The sequence below is a fragment of the Sinocyclocheilus anshuiensis genome, unplaced genomic scaffold (assembly GCF_001515605.1).
Source record: "Sinocyclocheilus anshuiensis isolate Anshui unplaced genomic scaffold, SAMN03320099.WGS_v1.1 scaffold174, whole genome shotgun sequence".
Taxonomy (NCBI): Eukaryota; Metazoa; Chordata; class Actinopteri; order Cypriniformes; family Cyprinidae; genus Sinocyclocheilus; species Sinocyclocheilus anshuiensis.
Window position 1 is genome coordinate 9,427 of NW_015547631.1, and position 2,100 is coordinate 11,526.

The 2,100-nt window shown below is 37.3% G+C and overlaps 1 protein-coding gene across 2 annotated transcripts in view; it reads left to right on the top strand.

Moving 5' to 3' along the window:
- Positions 1 to 267: 267 nt before the first annotated feature.
- The window catches only part of LOC107701792 (leucine zipper transcription factor-like protein 1), a 19,700-nt gene continuing 17,867 nt past the window's right edge, over positions 268 to 2,100 (top strand). For both annotated transcript variants that reach the window (XM_016503901.1, XM_016503902.1), the window contains exons 1-2: positions 268 to 696; positions 1,607 to 1,731. In XM_016503901.1, the coding sequence (XP_016359387.1) occupies positions 694 to 696; positions 1,607 to 1,731 (128 nt within the window). In that variant the 5' untranslated portion in view covers positions 268 to 693. The remainder of the gene's footprint in view (positions 697 to 1,606; positions 1,732 to 2,100) is intronic.

The window sequence follows — 2,100 nt, forward strand, 5'->3', positions numbered from 1 at the left end:
TAGCTCCAACCCCAATTAAACACACCTGAACCAGCTAATCAAGCTCTTATAGGCATACTAGAAACTTGCTAGCAGGTGTGTTGAGGCAAGTTGGAGCTAAACTCTGCAGGACACCAGCCCTCCAGGACCGAGTTTGGACAGCCCTGCATTAGAGTGTGCACAGATCTACACTTCAAAAATAGACCTGAAATAGTAGGCCATCCGGGGACTTTTGGCATCCTCTTTTCAACATTTTATGCTTTGGGACACACTTATTCTAATCTCACATACTATGTAGGATGGATAGTATGAACATTGAGACGCAGGGTATGTCTATGATTAGAAGAAGAATAAGAGGTGGCGGTAATACACGTATAAGTCTGCGATCCGCCGTAGAAGAAGAAGAAGAAGAAGAAGAAGAAGAAGAAGAAGAAGAACAACGAACACGTCCCCTGCCGTCCTATGAGCGAAGCTGTCTCTATTGTCGTTAGTAACGGAGTGACGCTGTCCTGTTTCCAAGCGCAACCCAGAAGCACAACAAGGCTCTTCTCGCTAACGTTCATTGCAAATCTTCCAGTCCTTCACATCATTCCCATTATATTTTCATGACAGTGCCTTTTGATATTCGAACCTTATGTTAACGCTCTATATTTAATTCTGGTGACGTTTATTTTTCTTCTTGCCACGTTAAAACTCTTGCATCACCCTGCTTTAATGGTAAGTAGCTTAGCCAGCTAACATTAGCTGGAGGAAAATTAGAGAATAAATCATGCGTGTGGCTTTATTTTACCAGTTTATTCAACTCTTTTTATTTCTGAGCAATAAAACTCTCTAATCTCTAAAATAAGCAATTTAAAGAGGGGACTTTAAGGGAAGACTAGCTAGATCTATAAGATGACGTCTGGTTGTAACGTTATTAGGCCATAAATACCATTATGTATCTATTTATTCAGTTGTTTACTTGATATTCTATTATTATTATTATCATCATCTTTGTTGTATGTTACAATTTTTTGATGTTCTGTTTATTGTATTTGTATTTGTTGATTCATTGGTTGATTCATTAAAAATTGCCACAAGCAATATCAAATCATTATAATTTCATCACCATAATTATAAAATCATCATTATTTTTGCAGATCAAACAATAATCACTCCCCTATACTATCACTATTGATATAATTAAACAGTTAAAGTGTTTTTCGTTTTAATTAAACACTGCATTAATAAGATACGCCATATAGACACTAATAACTAATAATAATAAGAATAAAAACTAAAACTATAAACATATAATAAATAACTATTTTCTGTACTTAAAATGACTGCATGAATTGGAAAATTCACTTAATTCCTATCACATGAACTTGCCATTTGAGTGTTTGATATAAGGTTATTTAACTGTATATATATAACTTTGTTTAACATCTTTAAACCAGACATGAAAGTCAACTTCAAAGTTGTAGTGTGAATGAAATTCTTGTAGTTGTCAGTACAGAAGATTGGTGTTAAAGTGTCATGTAGCCAGAAGGAGGTGCTGTTTCTCTGTAGTATATTTTTTGCTACAAAATTTGTCTTTAAAACCTAGATTGCCATTAAATGTAATATTCTTTGCCTTTACCTACAGGCTGATTTTGGGTTTAATGAGCATCATCAGAATGAGGTGATAAACTACATGCGCTTTGCCCGCTCTAAACGGGCACTGAGACTAAAGACAATTGACTCCTGCTTCCAAGACCTGAAAGACAGTAGGTGAGGGACTGCAGCCTATGTCTAGGGGTGCTCCGATTGATCAGCTACCGATCACTATCGGCCGATAATCACTTTGGGATGATTGATCGGCGATCTCTAAAAAGGCCGATCTCAAAAAACCGATCTCAAGCTGATGACGCGCCTGCCGTGAGAAGGTTTGGCACGACATGCAGCGCAGCACCGTCTCAGTCTCTGTCCGGCGCGGGTGAAATAATTATAATGCTGAAGGTGAGGTATAAGGTATAATGTGAGGTGAAGGTGACCTTCATATTTCTTAATTAAATAACTTATAAAGTAATTTGAAAACCTTGTGTGAGACGTAATTTCACAAACAGCGAGAGTGAATCACCGCGCGCGCTCTCTCTCAAA